General features: G+C 54.6%; 2 protein-coding genes across 2 annotated transcripts in view; both read left to right on the top strand.

Moving 5' to 3' along the window:
* LOC119954796 overlaps positions 1–3,557 on the top strand; it is a 29,828-nt gene extending 26,271 nt beyond the window's left edge. The window contains exon 4 of the mRNA XM_038780338.1: positions 3,498–3,557. Coding sequence (XP_038636266.1) covers positions 3,498–3,557 — 60 coding nt within the window. The remainder of the gene's footprint in view (positions 1–3,497) is intronic.
* The window catches only part of LOC119955329 (C-type lectin domain family 4 member M-like), a 37,627-nt gene extending 15,689 nt beyond the window's left edge, over positions 1–21,938 (top strand). The window contains exons 2-6 of the mRNA XM_038781436.1: positions 3,498–3,584; positions 13,281–13,445; positions 14,065–14,216; positions 15,970–16,073; positions 21,404–21,938. Coding sequence (XP_038637364.1) covers positions 13,325–13,445; positions 14,065–14,216; positions 15,970–16,073; positions 21,404–21,587 — 561 coding nt within the window. The 5' untranslated portion in view covers positions 3,498–3,584; positions 13,281–13,324 and the 3' untranslated portion in view covers positions 21,588–21,938. The remainder of the gene's footprint in view (positions 1–3,497; positions 3,585–13,280; positions 13,446–14,064; positions 14,217–15,969; positions 16,074–21,403) is intronic.
* Positions 21,939–26,802: the final 4,864 nt, after the last annotated feature.

Genomic DNA, 26,802 nt, shown 5'->3' with positions numbered 1-26,802 from the left:
CATCGAGGCTCCCACCTCCCCCCTATGCCGCCTCCATTGCCCCCAAATCTTGAGGGTAGCTGCCACTACCGGGCTCGTGGTATACCTCATTGGAGGGAGCGGCAGCGGCGCCGTTACCAGCGCTTCCAGGCTCGTGCCCACACAGGATCCCATCTCCATCCTCTTCCATGCCGCCCCCTCCCTGTCCATTACCCACTTACGCACCATCGCTGCGTTGGCAGCCCAATAGTACCCACAGAGGTTGGGCAACGCCAGCACCCCCCTATCCCTGCCTCGCTCCAAGAACACCCTCCTCACCCTCGGGGTCCCATGTGCCCACACAAACCCCGTAATGCTCCTGTTAACCCGCCTGAAAAAGGCCTTCGGGATAAGGATGGGGAGGCACTGGAAGAGGAACAGAAACCTCGGGAGCACCGTCATCTTGACTGACTGCACCCTACCCGCCAGAGACAGCGGCAGCATGTCCCACCTCTTAAACGCCTCCTCCATTTGCTCCACCAGCCTTGTGACGTTAAGCTTATGCAGGGCCCCCCAGTTCCTGGCCACCTGCACCCCCAAGTACCTGAAGCTCCTCTCCGCCCTTTTCAATGGGAGCCTCCCAATCCCCCCCTCCTGGTCCCCCGGGTGTACCACAAACAGCTCGCTTTTCCCAAAGTTAAGCTTATACTCTGAGAAATCCCCAAATTCCCAGAGAATCCCCATCACCTCCGGCATTCCCCTCACCGGGTCCACCACATACAACAATAGGTCGTCCGCATAGAGCGACACTCGGTGCTCCTCCCCACCCAGCACCAGCCCCCTCCAATCCCCCGACTCCCTCAGCGCCATAGTCAGGGGTTCAATTGCCAGCGCAAAAAGTAGGGGGGACAGGGGACACCCCTGCCTCGTCCCTCAGTATAGTCAAAAATACTCCGACCTCCTCCTATTCGTGGCCACGCTCGCCATCGGGGCCTCATACAACAGCCTCACCCACCTGACAAACCCCTCCCCAAACACAAACCTTTCCAGCACCTCCCACAAGTACCCCCACTCGACCCTATCAAAGGCCTTCTCCGCATCCAGTGCCACCACTATCTCTGCCTCCCCTTCTACTGCCGGCATCATAATAACGTTCAAGAGCCTCCGTGTATTAGTGTTCAGCTGCCTCCCCTTCACAAACCCCGTTTGATCCTCGTGGATAACCTGCGGCACACAATCTTCTATCCTCGTGGCCAAGATCTTTGCCACCAACTTGGCGTCCACATTCAGGAGTGAGATCAGCCTGTATGACCCACACTGCAGGGGATCCTTGTCTCGCTTAAGGATCACCGTCGTGTGTGTACAGAGAATACAGTAAGAAGTCTTAAAACAGGTTTGTTTTGAATGACTAGCTTTCGGAGCACTGCTCCCTCAGGTGAATGAAGAGATTCCAGAAACATTTATATAGACAAAGTCAATGATGCCACACAATGCTTTGAATGCGAGTAATTAAGTCTTTACAGGTCCCGAGATAGGGGTAACCCCAGGTTAAAGAGGTGTGAATTGTCGCAAGCCAGGACAGTTGGTAGGATTTTGCAAGCCCAGACCAGATGGTGGGGGGTGAATGTAATGCGACATGAATCCCAGGTCCCGGTTGAGGCCGCACTCGTGCGTGCAGAACTTGGCTCTAAGTTTCTGCTCGGCGATTCTGCGTTGTCGCACGTCCTGAAGGCCGCCTTGGAGAACACTTACCCGGAGATCAGAGGCTGAATGCCCTTGACTGCTGGAGTGTTCCCCGACTGGAAGGGAACATTCCTGCCTGGCGATTGTCGCGCGATGTCCATTCATCCGTTGTCGCAGCGTCTGCATGGTCTCGCCAATGTACCACGCTTCGGGACATCCTTTCCTGCAGCGTATGAGGTAGACAACGTTGGCCGAGTCGCACGTATCTGGTGGATGGTAGATCGAGAGAATGTGACACAGAGAGAGAGAGACAGAGAAAGAGAGATGGAGAGAGGGGGAGAGACAGAGAGAGAAAGAGACGGAGAGACAGAGGGAAACCAATCTAGAGGGAGAGACACGGGGAGAGAGAGGGACAAGAGGGAGAGAGACAGAAATAGACAGAGACAGAGAGGGAGAGATATAGAGACCGAGAGAGAGACAGAAAGGGAGAGACAGAGAGTGATACAGGCAGAGAGGGAGGGAGAGAGTGAGAGACAGAGAGAGAAAGTGAGAAAGAGAGCGAGAGAGACAGAGAGAGAGAGAGACAGAGAAAATGGGACAGAGAGAGACAGTGAGACAGACAGAGGGAGACAGAGAGAGAGAGATAGAGAGAAAGACAGTGAGACAGACAGAGAGACAGAGAGAGACAGGGATGACAGACAGAGACAGAGAGAGACAGAGAGAGAGAGAGACAGGGAGAGAGAGACAGAAAGAGAGAGACAGAGAGAGAGGGATGACAGACAGACAGAGGGAGACAGAGAGACAGAGTTGGGAGTGAAGTTTTCCCCGGTTGACGATACTCACTGAAGCATTTTCAGCAGCTTTTGGCCGTACAGGGTCTGATAATATTCCACCAGCTGCATGTTGTGATCCATCTTGTCGACTCTCGTTCAGGGCCTGGACCCTGCTCCTGCCCTCGAGTGAGTGGAGTCAGCAACGTGGAATCCAACCAGGCGTCGGCTGGCCAACCAGACCCACGACGACCCTCACCGACACTGTGACCCATCAGAGTTTGGAACATGCCATTGTCGTAGCAACGAGTTCGAAAGCCCACAGTCCCCTCCTCACAGCCAATCAGAATGCACGCCTCCCACCCCACCCGGATGTGAGTGAGGGGGGTGGTAGCGGGTAGGGATGGAGCGATGGACTCAAGGTACCAACACCAGCTCACCACCCTGTTCCCACCTACTCTGTATCTAACCCCGTGCTGTACCTGTCCTGGGAGTGTTTGATGGGGACAGTGTAGAGGGAGCTTTACTCTGTATCTAACCCCGTGCTGTACCTGTCCTGGGAGTGTTTGATGGGGACAGTGTAGAGGGAAGTTTACTCTGTATCTAACCCATGCTGTACCTGTCCTGGGAGTGTTTGATGGGGGGGGGGGGGGGCTGTTGGTGAAGGAGGGGTTGATGTACCTGGGCAATAAATGTACGGGAGATATGAAAATAAAGGGTTCAAGATAGCGGATAAGGTGACGGGGTCAAGTGGTTGAAGCCGGTGATTGGGCCCGAGGGCTGTAACCTGCGGAATCGCTCCCCCAGTTCCCATCGAGCTTCACTGGGCGCCACGGCAGGACAGACCTGTGGACATGAGAGTTAGAGACTGAGTTAAAATGGTGAGGTTATGCTCACTGACCTCGACAAGCTGCTTTGCAAAGCGGGCAGCCAATCTGCATTTAATCTCCCCGACAGACAGGAGTCGACCCTGGGGTGCAGCAAATCCAATGGATCAAAATGCAGAATTGGAAATAGGGTGAAAGATTTTAAAGAGAGATTTCTTGCTGGACGAGCATCTTGTTAACTGTCCTCTCCATTTTCCAGGCTGCCATCTCCGTCACCTCTTCAAAGCATTGGCTGCGGCTCTTTTTATCGGCTGCATAACTGTCTCGGTCTTTCTCGCTTTGATTTGTAAGTCCATCATTTATTAACTCTGACACTGCGGCACTCCCTCAGCACTGACCCTCTGACAGTGCAGCACTCCCTCAGTACTGACCCTCTGACAGTGCGGCACTCCCTCAGTACTGACCCTCTGACAGTGCGGCACTCCCTCAGTACTGACCCTCTGACAGTGCAGCACTCCCTCACTACTGACCCTCTGACAGTGTGGCACTCCCTCACTACTGACCCTCTGACAGTGCGGCACTCCCTCAGTACTGACCCTCTGACAGTGCAGCACTCCCTCAGTACTGACCCTCTGACAGTGCAGCACTCCCTCAGTACTGACCCTCTGACAGTGCGGCACTCCCTCAGTACTGACCCTCTGACAGTGCGGCACTCCCTCAGTACTGACCCTCTGACAGTGCGGCACTCCCTCAGTACTGACCCTCTGACAGTGCGGCACTCCCTCAGTACTGACCCTCTGACAGTGCAGCACTCCCTCAGCACTGACCCTCTGACAGTGCAGCATTCCCTCAGTACTGACCCTCTGACAGTGCGGCGCTCCCTCAGTACTGACCCTCTGACAGTGCAGCACTCCCTCAGCACTGACTCTCTGACAGTGCGGCACTCCCTCAGTACTGACCCTCTGACAGTGCGGCGCTCCCTCAGTACTGACCCTCTGACAGTGCGGCGCTCCCTCAGCACTGACCCTCTGACAGTGCGGCGCTCCCTCAGTACTGACCCTCTGACAGTGCAGCATTCCCTCAGAACTGACCCTCTGACAGTGCAGCACTCCCTCAGTACTGACCCTCTTACAGTGCGGCCCTCCCTCAGCACTAACTCTCTGACAGTGCAGCACTCCCTCAGTACTAACCCTCTGACAGTGCAGCACTCCCTCAGTACTGACCCTCTGACAGTGCAGCACTCCCTCAGTACTGACACTCTGACAGTGCAGCACTCCCTCAGTACTGACCCTCTGACAGTGCAGCACTCCCTCAGCACTGACCCTCTGACAGTGCAGCACTCCCTCAGTACTGACCCTCTGACAGTGCGGCATTCCCTCAGTACTGACCCTCTGACAGTGCGGCACTCCCTCGGTACTGACCCTTTGACAGTGCGGCACTCCCTCAGTACTGACCCTCTGACAGTGCTGCACTCCCTCAGTACTGACCCTCTGACAGTGCGGCACTCCCTCAGTACTGACCCTCTGACAGTGCAGCACTCCCTCAGTACTGACCCTCTGACAGTGCGGCACTCCCTCAGTACTGACCCTCTGACAGTGCGGCACTCCCTCAGTACTGACCCTCTGACAGTGCGGCACTCCCTCAGTACTGACCCTCTGACAGTGCGGCACTCCCTCAGTACTGACCCTCTGACAGTGCGGCACTCCCTCAGTACTGACCCTCTGACAGTGCTAGCACTCCCTCAGTACTGACCCTCTGACAGTGCAGCACTCCCTCAGTACTGACCCTCTGACAGTGCAGCACTCCCTCAGTACTGACCCTCTGACAGTGCGGCACTCCCTCAGTACTGACCCTCTGACAGTGCGGCACTCCCTCAGTACTGACCCTCTGACAGTGCGGCACTCCCTCAGTACTGACCCTCTGACAGTGCGGCACTCCCTCAGTACTGACCCTCTGACAGTGCAGCACTCCCCCAGTACTGAACCTCTGACAGTGCAGCACTCCCTCAGTACTGACCCTCTGACAGTGCGGCACTCCCTCAGTACTGACCCTCTGACAGTGCGGCGCTCCCTCAGTACTGACCCTCTGACAGTGCGGCGCTCCCTCAGCACTGACCCTCTGACAGTGCGGCACTCCCGTAGTACTGACCCTCTGACAGTGCGGCGCTCCCTCAGTACTGACCCTCTGACAGTGCGGCACTCCCTCAGTACTGACCCTCTGACAGTGCAGCACTCCCTCAGTACTGACCCTCTGACAGTGCAGCACTCCCTCAGTACTGACCCTCTGACCGTGCGGCACTCCCTCAGTACTGACCCTCTGACAGTGCAGCACTCCCTCAGTACTGACCCTCTGACAGTGCGGCACTCCCTCAGTACTGACCCTCTGACCGTGCAGCACTCCCTCTACTGACCCTCTGACAGTGCGGCACTCCCTCAGTACTGACCTTCTGACAGTGCAAAACTCCCTCAGCACTAACTCTCTGACAGTGCAAAACTCCCTCGGTACTGACCCTCTGACAGTGCGGCACTCCCTCAGTACTGACCCTCTGACATTGCGGCGCTCCCTCAGTACTGACTCTGACAGTGCGGCACTCCCTCAGTACTCACCCTCTGACAGTGCAGCATTCCCTCAGTACTGACCCTCTGACAGTGCAGCCCTGCCTCAGTACTGACCCTCTGACAGTGCGGCAATCCCTCAGTACTGACCCTCTGACAGTGCAGCATTCCCTCAGTACTGACCCTCTGACAGTGCGGCGCTCCCTCAGTACTGACCCTCTGACAGTGCAGCACTCCCTCAGTACTGACCCTCTGACAGTGCAGCACTCCCTCAGTACTGACCCTCTGACAGTGCAGCACTCCCTCAGTACTGACCCTCTGACAGTGCAGCACTCCCTCAGCACTGACCCTCTGACAGTGCAGCACTCCCTCAGTACTGACCCTCTGACAGTGCGGCATTCCCTCAGTACTGACCCTCTGACAGTGCGGCATTCCCTCAGTACTGACCCTCTGACAGTGCGGCACTCCCTCAGTACTGACCCTCTGACAGTGCGGCACTCCCTCAGTACTGACCCTCTGACAGTGCGGCACTCCCTCAGTACTGGCCCTCTGACAGTGCGGCACCCCCTCAGTACTGACCCTCTGACAGTGTAGCACTCCCTCAGTACTGACCCTCAGTGCAGCACTCCCTCAGTACTGACCCTCTGACAGTGCAGCACTCCCTCAGTACTGACCCTCTGACAGTGCGGCACTCCCTCAGTACTGACCCTCTGACAGTGCTGCACTCCCTCAGTACTGACCCTCTGACAGTGCGGCACTCCCTCAGTACTGACCCTCTGACAGTGCAGCACTCCCTCAGTACTGACCCTCTGACAGTGCGGCACTCCCTCAGTACTGACCCTCTGACAGTGCAGCACTCCCTCAGTACTGACCCTCTGACAGTGCTGCACTCCCTCAGTACTGACCCTCTGACAGTGCGGCACTCCCTCAGTACTGACCCTCTGACAGTGCGGCACTCCCTCAGTACTGACCCTCTGACAGTGCGGCACTCCCTCAGTACTGACCCTCTGACAGTGTGGCACTCCCTCAGTACTGACCCTCTGACAGTGCGGCACTGCCTCAGTACTGACCCTCTGACAGTGCGGCACTCCCTCAGTACTGACCCTCTGACAGTGCGGCGCTCCCTCAGTACTGACCCTCTGACAGTGCGGCGCTCCCTCAGTACTGACCCTCTGACAGTGCAGCACTCCCGTAGTACTGACCCTCTGACAGTGCGGCGCTCCCTCAGTACTGACCCTCTAACAGTGCGGCACTCCCTCAGTACTGACCCTCTGACAGTGCGGCACTCCCTCAGTACTGACCCTCTGACAGTGCAGCACTCCCTCTACTGACCCTCTGACAGTGCGGCACTCCCTCAGTACTGACCTTCTGACAGTGCAAAATTCCCTCAGCACTAACCCTCTGACAGTGCGGCACTCCCTCAGTACTGACCCTCTGACAGTGCGGCACTCCCTCAGTACTGACCCTCTGACAGTGCGGCACTCCCTCAGTACTGACCCTCTGACAGTGCGGCACTCCCTCAGTACTGACCCTCTGACAGTGCGGCACTCCCTCAGTACTGACCTCTCTGACAGTGCGGCACTCCCTCAGTACTGACCCTCTGACAGTGCGTCACTCCCTCAGTACTGACCCTCTGACAGTGCGGCACTCCCTCAGTACTGACCCTCTGACAGTGCAGGCACTCCCTCAGTACTGACCCTCTGACAGTGCGGCACTCCCTCAGTACTGACCCTCTGACAGTGCGGCACTCCCTCAGTACTGACCCTCTGACAGTGCGGCACTCCCTCAGTACTGACCCTCTGACAGTGCAGCACTCCCTCAGTACTGACCCTCTGACAGTGCGGCACTCCCTCAGTACTGACCCTCTGACAGTGCAGCACTCCCTCAGTACTAACTCTCTGACAGTGCGGCACTCCCTCGGTACTGACCCTCTGACAGTGCGGCACTCCCTCAGTACTGACCCTCTGACATTGCGGCGCTCCCTCAGTACTGACTCTGACAGTGCGGCACTCCCTCAGTACTCACCCTCTGACAGTGCGGCACTCCCTCAGAACTGACTCTCTGACAGTGCGGCACTCCCTCAGTACTGACCCTCTGACAGTGCGTCACTCCCTCAGTACTGACCCTCTGACAGTGCGGCACTCCCTCAGTACTGACCCTCTGACAGTGCAGCACTCCCTCAGTACTGACCCTCTGACAGTGCAGCACTCCCTCAGTACTGACCCTCTGACAGTGCGGCAATCCCTCAGTACTGACCCTCTGACAGTGCAGCATTCCCTCAGTACTGACCCTCTGACAGTGCGGCGCTCCCTCAGTACTGACCCTCTGACAGTGCAGCACTCCCTCAGTACTGACCCTCTGACAGTGCAGCACTCCCTCAGTACTGACCCTCTGACAGTGCAGCACTCCCTCAGTACTGACCCTCTGACAGTGCAGCACTCCCTCAGCACTGACCCTCTGACAGTGCAGCACTCCCTCAGTACTGACCCTCTGACAGTGCGGCATTCCCTCAGTACTGACCCTCTGACAGTGCGGCATTCCCTCAGGACTGACCCTCTGACAGTGCGGCACTCCCTCAGTACTGACCCTCTGACAGTGCGGCACTCCCTCAGTACTGACCCTCTGACAGTGCGGCACTCCCTCAGTACTGGCCCTCTAACAGTGCGGCACCCCCTCAGTACTGACCCTCTGACAGTGTAGCACTCCCTCAGTACTGACCCTCAGTGCAGCACTCCCTCAGTACTGACCCTCTGACAGTGCAGCACTCCCTCAGTACTGACCCTCTGACAGTGCGGCACTCCCTCAGTACTGACCCTCTGACAGTGCTGCACTCCCTCAGTACTGACCCTCTGACAGTGCGGCACTCCCTCAGTACTGACCCTCTGACAGTGCAGCACTCCCTCAGTACTGACCCTCTGACAGTGCGGCACTCCCTCAGTACTGACCCTCTGACAGTGTGGCACTCCCTCAGTACTGACCCTCTGACAGTGCAGCACTGCCTCAGTACTGACCCTCTGACAGTGCGGCACTCCCTCAGTACTGATCCTCTGACAGTGCGGCGCTCCCTCAGTACTGACCCTCTGACAGTGCGGCGCTCCCTCAGCACTGACCCTCTGACAGTGCAGCACTCCCGTAGTACTGACCCTCTGACAGTGCGGCGCTCCCTCAGTACTGACCCTCTAACAGTGCGGCATCCCTCAGTACTGACCCTCTGACAGTGCGGCACTCCCTCAGCACTGACCCTCTGACAGTGCAGCACTCCCTCAGTACTGACCCTCTGACAGTGCGGCACTCCCTCAGTACTGACCCTCTGACAGTGCAGCACTCCCTCAGTACTGACCCTCTGACAGTGCAGCACTCCCTCAGTACTGACCCTCTGACCGTGCGGCATCCCTCAGTACTGACACTCTGACAGTGCAGCACTCCCTCAGTACTGACCCTCTGACAGTGCGGCACTCCCTCAGCACTGACCCTTTGACAGTGCGGCACTCCCTCAGTACTGACCCACTGACAGTGCAGCGCTCCCTCAGTACTGACCCTCTGACAGTCCGGCACTCCCTCGGTACTGACCCTTTGACAGTGCGGCACTCCCTCAGTACTGACCCTCTGACCGTGCAGCACTCCCTCTACTGACCCTCTGACAGTGCGGCACTCCCTCAGTACTGACCCTCTGACAGTGCAAAACTCCCTCAGCACTAACTCTCTGACAGAGCGGCACTCCATCGATACTGACCCTCTGACAGTGCGGCACTCCCTCGGTACTGACCCTCTGACAGTGCGGCACTCCCTCAGTACTGACCCTCTGACAGTGCGGCACTCCCTCAGTATGGACCCTCTGACAGTGCGGCACTCCCTCAGTACTGACCCTCTGACAGTGTAGCACTCCCTCAGTACTGACCCTCTGACAGTGCAGCACTCCCTCAGTACTGACCCTCTGACAGTGCAGCACTCTCTCAGTACTGACCCTCTGACAGTGCAGCACTCCCTCAGTACTGACCCTCTGACAGTGCGGCACTCCCTCAGTACTGACCCTCTGACAGTGATGCACTCCCTCAGTACTGACCCTCTGACAGTGCGGCACTCCCTCAGTACTGACCCTCTGACAGTGCGGCACTCCCTCAGTACTGACCCTCTGACAGTGCGGCACTCCCTCAGTACTGACCCTCTGACAGTGCGGCACTCCCTCAGTACTGACCCTCTGACAGTGCAGCACTCCCTCAGTACTGACCCTCTGACAGTGCAGCACTCCCTCAGTACTGACCCTCTGACAGTGCTGCACTCCCTCAGTACTGACCCTCTGACAGTGCGGCACTCCCTCAGTACTGATCCTCTGACAGTGCAGCACTCCCTCAGTACTGACCCTCTGACAGTGCAGCACTCCCTCAGTACTGACCCTCTGACAGTGCAAAACTCCCTCAGCACTAACTCTCTGACAGTGCGGCACTCCCTCGGTACTGACCCTCTGACAGTGCGGCACTCCCTCGGTACTGACCCTCTGACAGTGCGGCACTCCCTCAGTACTGACCCTCTGACAGTGCGGCACTCCCTCAGTATGGACCCTCTGACAGTGCGGCACTCCCTCAGTACTGACCCTCTGACAGTGCGGCACTCCCTCAGTACTGACCCTCTGACAGTGCGGCACTCCCTCAGTACTGACCCTCTGACAGTGCGGCACTCCCTCAGTACTGACGCTCTGACAGTGCAGGAATCCCTCAGTACTGACCCTCTGACAGTGCGGCACTCCCTCAGTACTGACCCTCCGACAGTGCGGCACTCCCTCAGTACTGACCCTCTGACAGTGCGGCATTCCCTCAGCACTGACCCTCTGACAGTGCGACGCTCCCTCAGTACTGACCCTCTGACAGTCTGGCACTCCCTCAGTACTGACCCTCTGACAGTGCGGCACTCCCTCAGTACTGACCCTCTGACATTGCAGCACTCCCTCGGTGCTGATTTCGGAGGGTGGATGAGAGACTGCGGGAAATGGAGGGTGGGTGAGGGAGTGAGGGAATTGGAGGTTCCAAGTCAGGGAGTAAGGGAGTTGGAGGTGGAGTGAGGGAATTGGAGGGTGAGTGGGGGAATGAGGGAGTTGGAGTTTGAGTGAGAGAGTGAGGGAGGTGGCTGAGGGAATTGGAGGGTGGGTGAGTGTTTTGGAGGTTGACTGAGGGAGTGAGGGAATTAGAGTTTGAGTGAGGGAGTGAGTGATTTGGAGGGTGAGTGGGGGAATGAGGTTGACTGAGGGAGTGAGGGAATTGGAGGTTGAATCAGGGAGTGAGGGAGTTGGAGGGTGAGGGGAATGAAGGAGTTGGAGGTTGACTGAGGGAGTGAGGGAATTGGAGGTTTAGTCAGGGAGTAAGGGAGTTGGAGGTGGAGTGAGGGAATTGGAGGGTGAGTGGGGGAATGAGGGAGTTGGAGTTTGAGTGAGGGAGTGATGGAGTTGGAGGGTGAGTGAGAGTGTTGGATGTTGAGTGAGGGCGTGAGGGAGTTGGTGGTTGAGTGAGGGAGGAAATTGGAGGTTGAGTAAGGTATGGAGGAGTTGGAGTTTGACTGAGGGAGTGAGGGAGTTGGAGGGTGGGTGAGGGAGTGAGGGAGTTGGAGGTTGACTGAGGGAGTGAGGGAATTGGAGGTTGAGTAAGGGAGTGAGGGAATTGGAGGTTGAGTGAGGGAGAGAGGGAATTGGAGGTTGAGTAAGGGAGTGAGGGTGGCTGAGTGAGGGAATTGGAGGGTGGGTGAGGGTTTTGGATTTTGACTGAGGAAGTGAGGGAATTGGAGGTTGAGTGAGGGAGTGAGGGTGGCTGAGTGAGGGAATTGGAGTGTGGGTGAGGGTTTTGGTGGGTGACTGAGGGAGTGAGGGAATTGGTGGTTGAGTGAGGGAGTGAGTGAGTTGGAGCTTGAGTGAGGGACTGAGGGAGTTGGAGGGTGGGTGAGGGAAGGAGGAGTTGGAATTTGACTGAGGGAGTGAGGGAATTGGAGGTTGAGTAAGGGAGTGAGGGAGTTGGTCGTTGAGTGAGGGTGTGAGGGAATTGGAGGTTGGGTGAGGGAGTGAGGGAGGTGGCTGAGGGAATTGGAGGGTGGGTGAGGGTTTTGGATGTTGACTGAGGGAGTGAGGGAATTGGAGGTTGAGTGAGGGAGTGGTGGAATTGGAGGTTGAGTGAGGGAGTGAGGGAGTTGGAGGGTGGGTGAGGGAGTGAGGGAGTTGGAGGTTGACTGAGGGAGTGGTAGAATTGGAGGTTGAGTGTGGGAGTGAGGGAGTTGGAGGGTGGGTGAGGGAGTGAGGGAGTTGGAGGTTGACTGAGGGAGTGGTGGAATTGGAGTTTGAGTGAGGGAGTGAGGGCATTGGAGGTTGAGTGAGGGAGTGAGGGAGGTGGCTGATGGAATTGGAGGGTGTGTGAGGGTTTTGGAGGTTGACTGAGGGAGTGAGGGAATTGGAGGTTGAGTGAGGGAGTGAGTGAGTTGGAGGGTGGGTGAGGGAGTGAGGGAGTTGGAGGTTGACTGAGGGAGTGGTGGAATTGGAGGTTGAGTAAGGGAGTGAGGGAGTTGGAGGTTGACTGAGGGAGTGAGAGAGTTGGAGGTTGAGTAAGGGAGTGAAGGAATTGGAGGTTGAGTAAGGGAGTGAGGGAATTGGAGGTTGAGTGAGGGAGTGAGGGAATTGGAGGTTGCGTGAGGGAGTGAGGGAGGTGGCTGAGGGAATTGGAGGGTGGGTGAGGGTTTTGGAGGTTGACTGAGGGAGTGAGGGAATTGGAGGTTGAGTGAGGGAGTGAGTGAGTTGGAGGGTGGGTGAGGGAGTGAGGGAGTTGGAGGTTGACTGAGGGAATGGTGGAATTGGAGGTTGAGTATGGGAGTGAGGGAGTTGGAGGTTGACCAAGGGAGTGAGAGAGTTGGAGGTTGAGTGAGGGAGTGAAGGAATTGGAGGTTGAGTAAAGGAGTGAGGGAGTTGGAGGTTGACTGAGGGAGTGAGGGAGTTGGAGGTTGAGTAAGGGAGTGAGGGAGTTGGAGGTTGAGTGAGGGAGTTGGAGGTTGAGTGAGGGAGTGAGGGAGTTGGAGGTTGAGTGAGGGAGTGAGGGAGTTCGAGGTTGAGTGAGGGAGTGAGGGAGTTGGAGGTTGAGTAAGGGAGTGTGGGAGTTGGAGGTTAAGTGAGGGAGTGAGGCAGTTGGAGGTTGAGTAAGGGAGTGAGGGAGTTGGAGGTTGAGTGAGGGAGTGAGCGAATTGGAAGTTGAGTGAGGGAGTGAGGGAATTGGAGGTTGACTGAGGGAGTGAGAGAGTTGGAGGTTGAGTGAGGGAGTGAAGGAATTGGAGGTTGAGTAAGGGAGTGAGGGGGTTGGAGGTTGAGTGAGGGAGTGGGGGAATTGGAGATTTTTTCCAAGTGTGAGGAATCTGTGAGTTTTCCGCCATTTCCCAAACCGTCCACCACCTCGTCCCCGCTGTAATTCTGGGCGGTAACAGCTGAGCATGAGCCCTGACCTCGAACTTCACCCTCTGACCTTTAGACCGAGACTATAACCAACTGCAGCAAAGGTACAGTCTCCTCCGCATGGAATATGGCCAATTGGAGCAGAGGCTCCGTAGTCCAGGCGCCGACCGGAGCCGAATGGAGCAAGTGCGTGTCCAAACGTTGGCTCGAGTCCGGGAGATGTTCAACGCTGTGGTTGCCGGTATGTGTCAGAGGTTTGTTTGTATATCTTCAAATGAAATGAAAATTGCTTATTGTCACGAGTAGGCTTCAATGAAGGTGGAGAATGGAAGCTTCACGGTGTTGGAATGCAGATCGGGCATCCTTCGATCCATTATTGAAGGGGGCGAAGGTTTGTGGGTCTGGTATTGAGTGGGGTATCTGAATATCTGCGCAGGTCAGAGAATCGCAGCTCACCGCCCCCCCCCCCCCCCCCCCCACCCCCGACTACCCTTGACCCCACAAAACCTCACCTCCTGAACCACCACCGTGTCCTGGGCCAGCCAATCTCGGCTGAAAGGACCTCCTCTTCTCAAATGCCATCCAGCCTGTCCGTATGATACTGGGGCTCGAAGGGTTAAATATGGAGGATGGGTTAAGAGCCTGGGTTTAGGGAGTTGAGAGGGTTTGAGGCGATGGGGCTGTTTGAGGCGATGGGTGGGTGGGGGGGCTTGATTGAGGGCAGGGGTTAGTTTAGTTTGCGAAGACCCTTTGGGGCAGAGATAGCAGCTGACGGCGGGCGGGAGATGGAAGTTCCTGCAGAGAGTCACATTGGACCACCATTGAGGTCAAACCCATCTTCTCCTTCGCCCTGATTACAGATGCCACCGTCATCAAGTGCCCGCGTGACTGGCAAGACTTCAACAACACCTGCTACCGCTTCTCCACGGAGAGTGGCGGTTGGCACAATGCCAACAGATCCTGCGTGCTCAATAACGCCACCCTCGCCATACTGTCCAGCCTAGGGCAACAGGTAGGGGCACCGTACGGCATCTTACAACACCCTGGGTGAGGGAGGCAAATTCCAGCCCCCTCTTCAGGCATGAGGGGTTGGGGGTGGGGGGGGGGGGGGGTTGGAGAGAAACCTCCCAGATACAGGCGTGTGTCAGAGAGAGAAAGAGAGAGAGAGAGGGTTAGAGAGACCTCCCCAGATACAGGAGTGTGTGAGAGAGAGAGAGAGAGAGAGAGAGAGGGTTAGAGAGACCTCCCCAGATACAGGAGTGTGTGTGAGAGAGAGAGAGAGAGAGACCTCCCTAGATACAGGCGTGTGTCAGAGAGAGAAAGAGAGAGAGAGAGGGTTAGAGAGACCTCCCCAGATACAGGAGTGTGTGTGAGAGAGAGAGAGAGAGACCTCCCCAGATACAGGAGTGTGTGTGAGAGATAGAGGAGAGAGAGAGGGTTAGAGAGACCTCCCCAGATACAGGAGTGTGTGAGAGAGAGAGAGGGTTAGAGAGACCTCCCAGATACAGGAGTGTGTGTGTGAGAGAGAGGGAGAGAGAGGGTTAGAGAGACCTCCCCAGATACAGGAGTGTGTGTGAGAGAGAGAGAGAGAGACCTCCCCAGATACAGGAGTGTGTGAGAGAGAGAGAGAGAGAGAGAGAGAGGGTTAGAGAGACGTCCCCAGATACAGGACTGTGTGTGAGAGAGAGAGGGAGGGTTAGAGAGACCTCCCCAGATACAGGAGTGTGTGAGAGAGAGAGAGACAGGGTTAGAGAGACCTCCCCAGATACAGGAGTGTGTGAGAGAGAGAGAGGGTTAGAGAGACCTCCCCAGACACAGGAGTGTGTGTGAGAGAGAGAGAGGGGGGGTTAGAGAGACCTCCCCAGATACAGGAGTGTGTGTGTGAGAGAGAGAGCGTTAGAGAGACCACCCCAGATACAGGAGTGTGTGTGAGAGAGAGAGAGAGAGAGAGAGAGAGAGGGTTAGAGAGACCTCCCCAGATACAGGAGTGTGTGAGAGAGAGAGAGGGTTAGAGAGACCTCCCCAGACACAGGAGTGTGTGTGAGAGAGAGAGAGAGGGTTAGAGAGACCTCCCCAGATACAGGAGTGTGTGTGAGAGAGAGAGAGAGAGAGGGTTAGAGAGACCTCCCCAGATACAGGAGTGTGTGTGAGAGAGAGAGAGAGGGTTAGAGAGACCTCCCCAGATGCAGGAGTGTGTGTGTGAGAGAGAGAGAGAGAGAGGGTTAGAGAGAACTCCCCAGATACAGGGGGTGGGATTCTGTGATCCTGCGGCTAAGTGTCGACGCCGTCAGGAAAAACGTCGCGTTTCTCAACGGCGTCAACACGGCCTCAGGATCAGCAATTCTGACCCCTACAAGGGGCCAGCACAGCGCTGGAGCGGGATCCGCGCATGCGCAGTGGCTTCCTTCAATGGCTTGCTTTCTTCCGCGCCGACCCCGGTAGTACTGCGCCATGTTGCGCGGGATGGTGCAGAAGAAAGGAGGCCCCCAGCCAGAGAGGCCAGCCCGCCGATCGGTGGGCCCCGATCGCGGGCCAGGCCATATCGGAGGCCCCTCCCGGGGTTGAACATGTGCCAGCATCGGGTCGGTGTGGCGCGATTCCCGCCGGCTGCAGAAATTCTCCGGCCCAGCCCCGGGCTGAGAGCATCCCGCCCCTGTGAATCTAAAAAGGGAGCTCTCCCTGGCGATCAGCTGAGGACGGTACCAGGCACGCAGGGCCCCAGCCGTGGGCAGCTTGGTTTTCTCACCCTCTCGCTTTCTTCACAGGAATATGTAATGAATTACGATCGTGAGAAGCGATGGATCGGGTTGACTGACCTGGAAGAACTTGGTGTCTACCGCTGGGTGAATGGCGATCGGTTAGTGACGGGGTGAGTTCCCAACGGCCTGCAGTGAGGGCAGGAAAAACCCAGGCTGCATTCCTGGCCTGCAGTGAGGGCAGGAAAAACCCAGGCTGCATTCCTGGCCTGCAGTGAGGGCAGGAAAATCCAGGCTGCATTCCTGGCCTGCAATGAGGGCAGGAAACACCCAGGCTGCATTCCCGGCCTGCAGTGAGGGCAGGAAAAACCCAGGCTGCATTCCCGGCCTGCAGTAAGGGAAGGAAACACCAAGGCTGCATTTCTGGCCTCCAGTGAGGGTAGGAAAAATCCAGGCTGCATTCCTGGCCTGCAATGAGGGCAGGAAACAACCAGGCTGCATTCCCGGCCTGCAAGGAGGGTAGGAAAATCCAGGCTGCATTCCCGGCCAGCAGTGAGGGCAGGAAACACCCAGGCTGCTTTCCCGGCCTGCAATGAGGGTAGGAAAAATCCAAGCTGCATTCCCGGCCTGCAGTGAGGGCAGGAAACACCCAGGCTGCATTCCCGGCCTGCAGTGAGGGCAAGAAACACCCAGGCTGCATTCCCGGCCTGTAATGAGGGCAGGAAACACCCAGGCTGCATTCCCGGCCTGCAGTGAGGGTAGGAAACACCCAGGCTGCATTCCCGGCCTGCAGTGAGGGCAGGAAACACCCAGGCTGCATTCCCAGCCTGCAGTGAGGGCAGGAAAAATCCAGGCTGCATTCCTGGGCTGCAATGAGGGTAGTAAAAACCCAGGCTGCGTTCCCGGCCTCCAGTGAGGGCAGGAAAAACCTAGGCTGCTTTCCCGGCCTGCAGTGAGGGCAGGAAAAACCCAGGCTGCGTTCCCGGCCTGCAATGAAGCAGGAATCACCCAGGCTGCGTTCCCGGCCTGCAATGAAGCAGGAATCACCCAGGCTGTGTTCCCGGCCTGCACTGAAGCAGGAAACACCCAGGCTGTGTTCCCGGCCTGCACTGAAGCAGGAAACACCCAGGCTGCGTTTCCGGCCTGCAGTGAGGGCAGGAAACACCCAGGCTGCGTTCCCGGCCTGCAGTGTCGAGTGAACGTGACTGTAATCACATTCAACCTAGCTTCAGGCTGTAGCTTCAGGGTGACCTGCCCACCTGAACCCGCCAAGCCGTCGCGCCAATCCGGTCCAAGATATCACACCGCCTACTCCCTCACCCCCCTGTCACCCCACTCCAACATCTGTAGTTGCAGAAGGATGGGAAATAAATGGCAACCTTCCTGGCCATATCCGTGCCTGGAGTTAAATCACATAGGGCTCGATGTTCTTTGTTTAAACCATGGGGTTAAAGCCCGTTCTGATGTGTCCGACATTCTGAGAGCTTTTCTTTAAATTTTGGCCGGACCCAGGATTCACTCCCATCCCTAATTTCTCCTTCAAATGCGGGTGTTTGATCCCCTATCTTGAGGCGATGCCGTCCCGTGTGGTGTAGGTACAGCCACTGTGCTGTCAGGGAGGGAGTTCCAGTATTCTGACCCAGGGACAGTGAAGGAACGGTCGATGTATTTCCCGGTCAGGATGGTGTGTGTGTGTGTGTGTGTGTGTGGAAGGCGGCATGTGGCGCAGTGGTTAGCACTGGGACTGCGGCGCTGAGGACCCGGGTTCGAATCCCAGCCCTGGTTTACTGTCCGTGTGGAGTTTGCACATTTTCCCCATGTCTGCGTGGGTCTCACCCCCCAAAACCCAGCGATGTTAAGTGGATTGGACAGGCTAAGTTGCCGCTTAATTGGAAAAGAACTTGCCGGCAGTGAGCGTTCCCCGTGCCTCTGCTGCCCCTTGTCCCTCTCGGTGGGAGAGGTGGTGGGTTTGGAAGGTGCTGTCGAAGGAGCCTCGGCGAGTGGCTGCCGTGCATCTTGTAGACGGGACACACGGCTGCCGCTGTGCGTCGGTGGGGGAGGGAGCGGATGTGGAAGGTGGGGGTTAGCGTGTCGATTGAGCGGGAGCTGCTTTGTCCTGGATGGTGTGGAGCTTCTCGAGTGTTGTTGGGAGCCGCACCCATCCAGACAAGTGGAGAGGGTCCCATCACACTCCTGACTTGTGTCCTTGTAGATGGTGGACAGGCTTTGGGGGGTGAGGGAGGGGGGCAGGAGGTGAGTTACTCTCCGCAGGATTCCCAGCCTCTGACCTGGGGCCACAATTAATTATTTCCTCATCTCATTCCACAATCAGTTTTGATGACTGCATTTTCCTGCTCCCGCCCCCTCCTGATTGTACGCACGCGTCTCCGTTATTTACGAGCGGGGAGGGGCACTAAAAGACTGACCCTCAGCTTTTCAGTGCGTTCGTCTGCTTTACCTTCACTCTCTCTCTCTCTCTCTATCGTCAGGAAAATTCACCTCCAGGACTGAATGATTCAGGGCCATGAAAACTTTGCTGAGTCTCAGTCCCCTCACTCTTGTTCCTCCATTGGGGGTGGGGTCGGACGGAAAATAGCCTACGACCAGTCCCCGGGAGGGGCTGGGTGGTGGGGCAATGTTCCCCAAACCTGAGGGCCTCACGGTAGCATGGTGGTTAGCATCAATGCTTCACAGCTCCAGGGTCCCAGGTTCGATTCCCGGCTGGGTAACTGTCTGTGTGGAGTCTGCACGTCCTCCCCCTGTGTGCGTGGGTTTCCTCCGGGTGCTCCGGTTTCCTCCCACAGTCCAAAGATGTGCGGGTTAGGTGGATTGGCCATGCTAAATTGCCCGTAGTGTAAGGTTAATGGGGGGATTGTTGGGTTACGGGTATAGGGTGAATACGTGGGTTTAAGTAGGGTGATCATTGCTCGGCACAACATCGAGGGCCGAAGGGCCTGTTCTGTGCTGTACTGTTCTATATCTATATCTGTCATGCCCCCAGTGGAGGATGAACCGGCTCCCTCTTTGAACGTCCCTTTGAGCGGTGGGTTTGCTGCCTGGCTTCCTTCAGCAGAGGCTGTTATCAGCCCAACTTGCCGAGGCAGCGTGCTGCCTTACCCCTTCGTGTTGCTGGTCTGCCCAGCAACTAGCCCACACCGACTGTTCACCTAGCCTTTATCCCAGTTTTTGCTTGTTCCTGGAAGGAGAAAGTCCACAATCCAGTCTGGGCCATTCCCCGCAGGATCATTCCTACTGAGATGATAATCTGCTCCCGTTGTCTCCACATGAGATGGCAATTACTTTTCCTCTCTCTCTCTCTCTCTCCCTCTCTCTCTTTCACTCTCCTTCTCTCGATCTTTCTTTCTCTCTTTCTCTCTCCTATCACAGAATCTGCAGTGCTGAAGGAGGCCATTCAGCACATTGAGTCTGCACTGGCCTTTGGAAAGAGTACCCCATTTAAGCTCACTCATCCAACCTAACCCAGTAACCCCACCTAACGTGGACACTAAGCAAATTTTAGCGTGGCCAATCCACTTAACCTGCCCATCTTTGGACTGTGGGAGGAAACCGGAGCACCCGGAGGAAACCCACGCAGACACGGAGAGAATGTGCAGACTCCGCACAGACAGCGACCCAGTGAAAAATTGAACCTGGGACCCTGGAGCTCTGAAGCAACTGTGTTAACCACTGAGCCTCCTCTCTCTCTCTCTCTCTCTCTCTCTCTCTCTCTTTTCTCTTCTCTCTCTCTCCTCTCTCTATTAGTATCTCTGACCAGCAATTTGGCCAATGACAGAATGTACATCCTCAGCCGCCTTTATCCTTTATGTCCACCTTTGAAACTGTAGGCTATATTCAAATATTCAGCACGTCCTTATGGAATTCAACATTTACCCCCATCACCGTGACACTTTGGGCCTTGCAAAGCATGCTGGTAAATTTGGTCAGGTTTCTGAATTTTCTTTGGCCAAAATATGTTTCAGAAAAATATATCCCAAAGGTGCAACGGTGTTCCTGAGATTTTGGCCGAAGTGGTCATTCTCTCACACCTACTTCGAACCCAGACCAGACGCCAATATTTTCCAGGAGACAAAACGGGAACCCCCAATATTTGATTTGATTTGTGAGACTGTGAGAAAAGGATTCCTCGCTCCGGGAGCGATTCCAATCACAGATTGGGGTACGGTTATCTCCACTCTAACCCCCTCCCCCCCCCCCCCCCCCCCCCCAGCCCATCTCAAGTCAAAATCCATTTTTAAATACAGTTAGCCGGCTCAGGCCTACTCGCTGCAAAGAGATGACTCAGATACCCAATTTTGAGAGAGAGAGAGAGAGAGAGATCCTTCAGCATCCAGCTTGCACATTCTTGCCCGTCTTGAGATCCAATGAATGGCCTGACACGGGGGAGCTCTGAGGAACAAAGGGACCTTGACCTGATTGTCTTCCGATCACTGTTTCATAGGAAGTAAAAAAGGCATATGGGACACTGGCCTTTATCAATCGAGCCATAGATTACAAAAGCAGGGAGTCATGTTGGAGATGTTTGGAACTTTGGTGAGGCCACAGCTGGAGTACTGAGTGCAATTCTGGTCACCACATTATAGGAAAGATGTGATTGGGGGTGCAGAGGAGAATCACCAGGATGTTGCCTGGGATGGAACGTTTCAGTTGTGAAGAGAGGTTGGATAGACTGGGGCTGTTTTCTCTGGAGCAGAGAAGACTGAGGGGGCGACCTGATCGAGGTGGACAGGATTATGAGGGGCCTGGACAGGGGGGATGGGGAGCAGCTGTTCCCCTTAGTTAAAGGGTCAGTCACGAGGTTCTGTGAAATCAGTGACTTCTGGTCAATCGCCAGTCAAATGTTAACAACTGTTTTGAAAGAAACTGTGCACAGACAGATCCAACCCTCGCTGTGTGGAGAGTACAGCTTCTTGCCTCTTCACATCCCAATTTAAAACTGAACTTTTAAAACTGAAACAACACCTGACTACTTCAGCCCAGGTTCCTCCCACTAACTGCATCATCTTACTCAAACTAAACACAGTGTCTCTAACTATCTCCTCCACAGGGAACACCTCATGATATAAACAAAATTCCAGGAGGCCAATTTCAGGTAGAAAAACTCCGCCGCTGGAGTAATTATGATCTTACTTTTACGATGCTTTAATAGCACCTTTGTCACTGAAAAAGCCCAGCTTGCTTTCAAACCAGGACTTTACAAAAACATGACCACAGCAGTCACGCACTAATCCAGGCCTTTAACCCTTACTGCGACAAAAACACAGAATACAATAGATCGGAAATTTCTACATCCACTACACACTGAACGAGACAATCGTCCTCCCCCGCCAGGAGATGCAAACAAACCACATTGGGAAGTAGAGGGGAGGGGGTGTATAATCTTCCGGGAAAGGGCTTCTGCCATTCCCATGCTAGCGAATCCTTTCCGAGTTCCTCACTCGCTGCTTTTTTTTCTCCCCCCCCCCCCCCCCCCCCCCCCCCGCAGGTACTGGGCTCTGGGGGAGCCGAACAATGCTGGAGTGGAGCGATGCGTCACCAAGGGGGCGCGTTTCCACCCCAACAAATGGAACAATGATGTCTGCACCACCCAACACCGCTGGATTTGCCAAATCACCCGCTTTGACTATGCGGCGCGGCATTTCGGATTGGAAGCGCTGCTCAATCAATAGGCCGGTGATATGTTTTCTTTACAAGACTTGACTTTCTGATCACAAGGCTACTCCTCGCTGCTAGGCCGCCATCACTTCCTGTTTTCACACCCATTCGGCTACACGTGGTCAATTGGACCCAAATCAAACAGCAGAAAATCAGAAAGGATGATGATAGGGGCAACCTCGCATTTCTGGAACCATTCTTAAAATATTTTGCTGCACGTAGATTAGCTCTACACCTAATAAAATCATGACTTGAACGTTGCTTCAAGGGTGGGCCTACAGGAATATGGAGACCGGAACTGTGCAGAGTGCTCCCAGTGTGGTCTAACCGAGGGATATGGAGACCGGAACTGTGCACAGTGCTCCCAGTGTGGTCTAACCGAGGGTTATGGAGACCAGAACTGTGCAGAGTGCTCCCAGTGTGGTCTAACTGAGGGATATGGAGACCAGAACTGTGCACAGTGCTGCCAGTGTGGTCTAACCGAGGGATATGGAGACCAGAACTGTGCACAGTGCTCCCAGTGTGGGTCTAACCGAGGGATATGGAGATCAGAACTGTGCAGTGCTCCCAGTGATGTCTAACCGAGGGTTATGGAGACCAGAACTGTGCACAGTGTTCCCAGTGTGGTCTAACCGAGGGATATGGAGACCGGAACTGTGCACAGTGCTCCCAGTGTGGTCTAACCGAGGGATACGGAGACCAGAACTGTGCAGAGTGCTCCCAGTGTGGTCTAACCAAGGGATATGGAGACCAGAACTGTGCACAGTGCTCCCAGTGTGGTCTAACCGAGGGATATGGAGACCGGAACTGTGCACAGTGCTCCCAGTGTGGTCTAACCGAGGGATATGGAGACCGGAACTGTGCACAGTGCTCCTAGTGTTGTCTAACTATGGGTCACGGAGACCGGAGTGTGCATAGGGCTCCTAGTGTGGTCTAACTGAGGGATATGGAGACCGGAGCTGTGCACAGTGCTCCCAGTGTGGTCTAACCGAGGGTCACGGAGACCGGAGTGTGCATAGGGCTCCCAGTGTGGTCTAACTAAGGCTGCAAATAAATTGAACACCATTTATTAATTGCACTCGCAACAATGAATAGATGGAGAAACGAGAAAGTTAGAAAGAAAAGGGAGGGGGGAAAAGAAAAATAAAGATGGGGGGGGAAACTATAGGAACGTGCGACCCAAGGGAGGGGGGGTGGTGATGAGGACAAAATGTAAATAGAACTTAAGGGAAGCAAATGATAAACTTTTCTGTATCGTACACCGATTTGAAAATGCCAATAAAAAGATTTTTTAGAAAAATTATGAATTCCACTTGATGTGCCGATTGTGAATATTATATTTCTCCAATGTCTTCGTACAGCCTGATCTGTGTTCACATGTGAATTCCTTTAATGGAAACAAGGCCGGGGTTCTCCAATCCCGCGGCCAGGTTCTGACACCGACGAGCCACCCCAGCGCCAACCGGCCTCACGTGGCCAGGTATCCACCCCTTCGTGGGGGGGGGGGCTAGTACGGCAAGAGAGTGGTGTCCACTGCTCCGGTGCAGAACAGCCTGCCCACCACAGGTAGCGTGGGTCAGCGCGTGCGCGTGGGTTCCCGTCTCCGCGTCTCTCCCCCGGGCAATACGGTGGATCTCTGCTGGGGCCCGGCGGTGAAGAAAAAAGCCCCCCCCCCACGGAACTAGCCTGCCCGCTGATTGGTAAGCGCACAATCTTGGGCATGGCCACCGTGGATGATCTCGCCCCCGCCCTGGAGTTGGATCCCCCCCCCCCCCACTCCCCACCAGAACAGCCCCGCAGCCAGAACTCCGAGGTCCCGCCGGGTGGGACCATCCGTAACCCATGCTGGTGGAACTCGGCGGGCACTCTGCCCATTGAGGCCTGGAGAATCGCTGGGGTGGGGGCGCTTTCAATAGCCCCCGACAGGCGCTGCGGAGATCCCGTTGGCACCAGAGAATCGGCGTGCCCCTATTCTCGCCCCCCCCCCCCCCCCTCCCGATTCTCTGACCCGGAGCGGGATTGGAGATCCCGGCCATTATCTCCTTGATAGACTCTTTGTCAAACCCGACCTCTACCTTCAGAAGCAAACCAGGACAACGATTGGACTTTTCAGCAGGGTACAATAGTACTTCTCTGATTGGTTACAGTCATAGATCATGACTATCATTAAAACCATTGCCGATTGAAGTGAAAATACTTCCCGCTGGTTTAGCTCACTCAGCTAAATCGCTGGCTTTTAAAGCAGACCAAGGCAGGCCAGCAGCATGGTTCGATTCCCGTACCAGCCTCCCCGGACAGGTGCCGGAATGTGGCGACTAGGGGCTTTTCACAGTAACTTCATTGAAGCCTACTCATGACAATAAGTGATTTTCATTTCATTTCATCCCCTACCTCTCACCCTTGGGCTACCCTTTTCCAGGTGGTTTAAGACCCCCTGCATCTTGGGCAACGGGGTTGGACTATCCACTCTTATTTAACACTTCATAACCTTACACGCAGCAGTCCCATCTCCATTCAGCCTCCTCAACTCCAAAAAAAGCAACGAGGAGATACTGAATTCAGAAACCACCAATTTCCAGAGCACGTGTGGATATTTTAAACGTTAAATCAAAACATCAAGTCAGAAAAGAAAACTTAAACACACAGGATTACACTTACATAGGTAAAATTATCCTTATGGAACATACACCCAAAAGGATTCCTACTTGGTTCGACTCACAAATAATCACCCCTTTAGGTAACCATCCTGGACAGATATTTGATATATATTTTTTAGAAGTCCAATAATGGTAAACCCACTATTTTTGCAGGGGAAGGATTTCTCTCTCACACTCCCACTCTGCTGTGGGAAATTCCAAGAAACTTTTAAAGAATACCCGGTGTTTAAAGTTTGCTTTTTTTTACTCGTCTCTCTCAGCGCGGAGTGCACTCCGCGAGGACTTTCATGGCCAATCCCGGCACAGTTCCCAAACGCTTTTTGCGCATTTTACTCCCCTTTTGTCTTTGATTTGATTCATCGTCACATGAGCGAAGTACAGTGAAAAGTATTTTTCTGCTGCCAAGGGAACATACCCAGTACGTACATAGTAGACACAAGAATAATCAACAGAGTACATTGACAAATGGTACATCGACAAACAGTGATTGGTTACAGTGCGGAACAGGGGACCAAACAAAGCAAATACATGAGCAAGAGCACCGTAGGGCATCGTGAATAGTGTTCTTACAGGGAACAGATCAGTCCGAGGTGGGGGGGGTCATTGAGGAGTCTTGTAGCTGTGGGGAAGAAGCTGTTCCTATGTCTGGATGTGCAGGTCTTCAGACTTCTGTACCTTCTGCCTGATGGAAGGGTCTGGAAGAGGGCAAAGCCTGGGTGGGAGGGGTCTCTGATAATGCTGTCTGCCTTCCTGAGGCAGCAGGAGGTGTAGACAGAATCAATGAGAGGGTGGCAAGCTTGTGTGATGCGTTGAGCTGAGTTCACCACACTCTGCAGTTTCTTGCAATCTTAGACCGAGCAGTTACCATACCAGGTGCCAAAATGGAAAAAAAAATGAACTGAAAATCGCTTATTGTCACGAGTAGGCTTCAAATGAAGTTACTGTGAAAAGCCCCTAGTCGCCACATTCCGGCACCTGTTCGGGGAGGCTGGCATGGGAATGTGATGCAGCTGGATAGGATGCTCTCTATCACACATCTGTAGACGTTTGTGGGAGTCGATGCAGATGTGCAGAATTTCTTTAGCTTCCGTAGGAAGTAGAGACGTTGTTGGGCTTTCTTCGCTGTTGCATCAACGTGAGTGGACCAGGACAGACTGTTGGTGATGGTGACCCCCCAGGAACTTAAAGCTATCGACCATCTCCACTTCAAAGCCATTGATGCAGACGGGAGTGGGGGTCGTGCTGCGCTTCCTGAAGTCGATGATCGACATTTAGGGAGAGGTTGTTTTCAGTACACCATGCAACCAAGTGATCTATCTCCCTTCTGTCATCTGATTCGTCGTTGTTTGAGATACGGCCGATCACAGTTGTATCATCCGCAAACTTATAGATTGAGTTGATGTTGAATCTTGCCACACAGTCATATGTGTATAGGGAGTACAGTAGAGGACTGAGCACACATCCTTGCGGGGCTCCTGTGTTGAGGATCATTGTGGAGGAGGTGCTGTTGCCGATCCTGACAGATTGCGGTCTGTTGGTGAGGGAGTCGAGGATCGAGCTGCATAGGGAGGTTTCACGGCCGAGGTTGCAGAGTTTAGTTATTGGTCTTGCCGGGATAATGGTGTTGAAGGCGGAGCTGTAGTCTACGAATCTTTTCCCGCCATCTTCATCCTACTTTGAAATTTACTTTTCCCAGAATATATAAACCTTATGGACTGCCTTAGTTATTTGCGAGCTTTTGCCAACTTTTATCCCTCTGAAACGTAACAACTCAACACAACAAACCTACCTCATCTCCTAATGCAAATTTCGGTCCATGCCTTATTTACTTGCGGAACATCCAACTTGGCCATGTTTACATCAAGTACCCACCTTTCTCGCCTGAATCTCTTCGATGTCCTCAACTTTGTAGATACACAGTCCTCCGCTTACTTCTATTGAATCACACACACAAACACACGCACATACACAAGACTGTTTCCCCGGCAGAATGCAATAATAAACCCCCTCCCCCCAAAAAATACTGAAACCCTTTTCGTCACGGCCAGCAGCATTCTGACAAATATTTTGACAGAATCAGTCAGTGCTGACACACCACTGTCACCCCTCTCCTGCTCAGTGACACTTTCCAACAAGCACAAACAGGTAAATTGAGACTATATCTCTCTCACACTATCTCTCTCCGTCTGCCTTTTACCGTCTCTCTCTATATATGTCTGTCATGTGAGAGTACCTTTAAGATATGGGTGTTTACTACTGCAGTGATGTTAGAGTGGGTGGAGCTGGGCTGTCTGTCAGCTTTTCACTTTCGTTTTAGGCTGTTTGCTGCAGGGTGTGTTTTAGTTTTGTTTTCAGTGTTGGAGCTGAAGCCAGACAGAGCAGGTGTACTGCTGTTCTCTCTGCCATCAAAAGACTATCTCTTGATCATTTGGTGAATTCACACGTATAAATGTTTTCAGTAGTGACTTGTTTTCATAAAATTTGCAGTGCAGAAGGACACCATTCGGCCCATCGAATCTGCACCGGCTCTTGGTGGGTTACTCCCCATAACCCAGTAATCCCACCCAACACT

The sequence above is a fragment of the Scyliorhinus canicula genome, chromosome 20 (assembly GCF_902713615.1).
Source record: "Scyliorhinus canicula chromosome 20, sScyCan1.1, whole genome shotgun sequence".
Lineage (NCBI taxonomy): Eukaryota > Metazoa > Chordata > Chondrichthyes > Carcharhiniformes > Scyliorhinidae > Scyliorhinus > Scyliorhinus canicula.
This window is presented reverse-complemented; position numbering and strand designations above follow the sequence as displayed.